This window comes from Chinchilla lanigera, unplaced genomic scaffold (assembly GCF_000276665.1).
Source record: "Chinchilla lanigera isolate Chin_1 unplaced genomic scaffold, ChiLan1.0 scaffold00021, whole genome shotgun sequence".
Taxonomy (NCBI): Eukaryota; Metazoa; Chordata; class Mammalia; order Rodentia; family Chinchillidae; genus Chinchilla; species Chinchilla lanigera.
In genome coordinates, this window is record NW_004955422.1 from 17,571,838 (window position 1) to 17,573,594 (window position 1,757).

The 1,757-nt window shown below is 56.1% G+C and overlaps 1 protein-coding gene across 2 annotated transcripts in view; it reads left to right on the forward strand.

The window, feature by feature from the left end:
* LOC102005153 (chromosome unknown open reading frame, human C11orf24) overlaps positions 1 to 1,242 on the forward strand; it is a 9,892-nt gene extending 8,650 nt beyond the window's left edge. The window contains exon 5 of one of the 2 annotated variants that reach the window (XM_013514340.1): positions 16 to 1,242. In XM_013514340.1, the coding sequence (XP_013369794.1) occupies positions 16 to 896 (881 nt within the window). In that variant the 3' untranslated portion in view covers positions 897 to 1,242. The remainder of the gene's footprint in view (positions 1 to 15) is intronic. The other variant, XM_005384279.2, reaches the window with a different exon arrangement.
* The last annotated feature ends 515 nt before the right edge of the window (positions 1,243 to 1,757 follow it).

The window sequence follows — 1,757 nt, forward strand, 5'->3', positions numbered from 1 at the left end:
CACCCGCCCCCACATCACCCGCCCCCACATCACCCGTCCCCACTTCTGTGTGGCAGACCCCAACTACAACCGTCCCCGGGCTTCCATCTCTCAACACATCCCGTGCACAAGTGCCAAGTACCAGCACGTCTCCAAGAACAGCGGCAAAGGCAACAGCATTGACCACGAGTAACCAGACTGCTGCTGCGGCTGCTGCCAGCACAAGCAGCTCCTCCAGCACTCCCAGCTCCCCACAGCACACACCCACTAGCTCCACAGTGAGCCCCGCACCCACTGTGGGTCCCAAAGCACAAGGTCCCACCAGCCAGGTGTCACCAGCCCAGCCAGCGCTTAGCACAGCAGATAGAGCTACGTCTTCCCCCTCCGACATCACCCCAGAGGCCGCCACTACCCCTTCCGTGGCTCCTGTATCCACAGCAGTGGCCACTACCCAGGCTCAGGCTAAGAAGCCACCTACCAGCACAGTGCCAGTGCCGCCCACCAGTCTGACGCCTGAGGTGGAAGCCACATCCCCCACAACACTACCCAGCCCTGTGTCATCTACCCATGGGGCTGGAGGGCCAGCCACCCGCCGGACATCAGAGCAGGCGGAGACCAAAGCCACACCTGGAACTGCCTCTGCCGGGGTGACACCTAGGAGCTCAGGGCCCAAAATGCCAACTACAGCTTTGTGCCAGTCCAGCACTGAAGGCCAGTACCTGGTGGTCACCACTGAACCCTTGACCCCATCCTCGGTGAACAAGACGTTCCTCCTGGCGGTGCTTATACTTGGGGTGACCCTTTTTGTCACTGTCTTGGTTTTGTTTGCCCTGCAAGCCTATGAGAGCTACAAGAAGAAGGATTACACGCAGGTGGACTATCTAATCAATGGCATGTACGCAGACTCGGAGATGTGACCGAGGGCTGGAGCCAGCCTGGGACCACCACAGCTCGGGGCAAGGCCACCCTGTTCCTCCACCTTCCATTTTGCCTCTGAGACCAAATTAAGTGCTTCCAGATCTTTTTGGTGCAATTTTGGAGATACGCCAGATGCTTAGACACATTTAACTGCTGTCAGATTAATTCCAAGATCACGAAAGAGTTGCTGCTTTTTCATATTTATTTTTGTAAAGGATCATGAGCCAGGAGCAGGTGGTGACTCTGCCGTGGGGTGGGTTGGAGTGGGCAGAAGCCCTGGACCCCTTGGCCCGCGGTGTGTCAGATCTTAACCAAAATTAAATCAATGACTGCTCTCCACTCAGACCCTCTCACTACATTTGTGTCAGTGTGTCCTGCTCACGGCTGGTCCCACAGGAACCTGTTGTGCCTGCGTATGTGTATTTCAGTGTGAGGATGCAACCCGGTGGCCTATGCACCCTGAGCAAGTGACAGCTACAGTTACACCTGAGCCCCAGAGCTTTTTTGAGATGCCTGTTGGAGTTGGTTTGCTTTTGTCAGTGTTTAATACAACATGAGGTCCTGGAGGTCCGCTTTGTCCAAGCCGCTTGGTTGAGCTTCCTGAATGTCCAGACCTGCCTGGGTGCTTAGCAGGGGGCTCCCCGCCAACATCCTGTGGTCCTCCTTAGGTGCCAAGTCTCTTGGAATCTAACTCGGCCATGGAAGTCTCCATGGCACAGCCCGCCTGGCCTGGACCCACTCAGCCCAGAATCTTGTGGGTTCTACACAGCTAATAACAATTACTACTAGTACTAGAGAGGCTGAGGCCTTTGCTGCGGGTCATCCTGGTGACAGAAACAGCCCTCAGCAGACCATCCTGG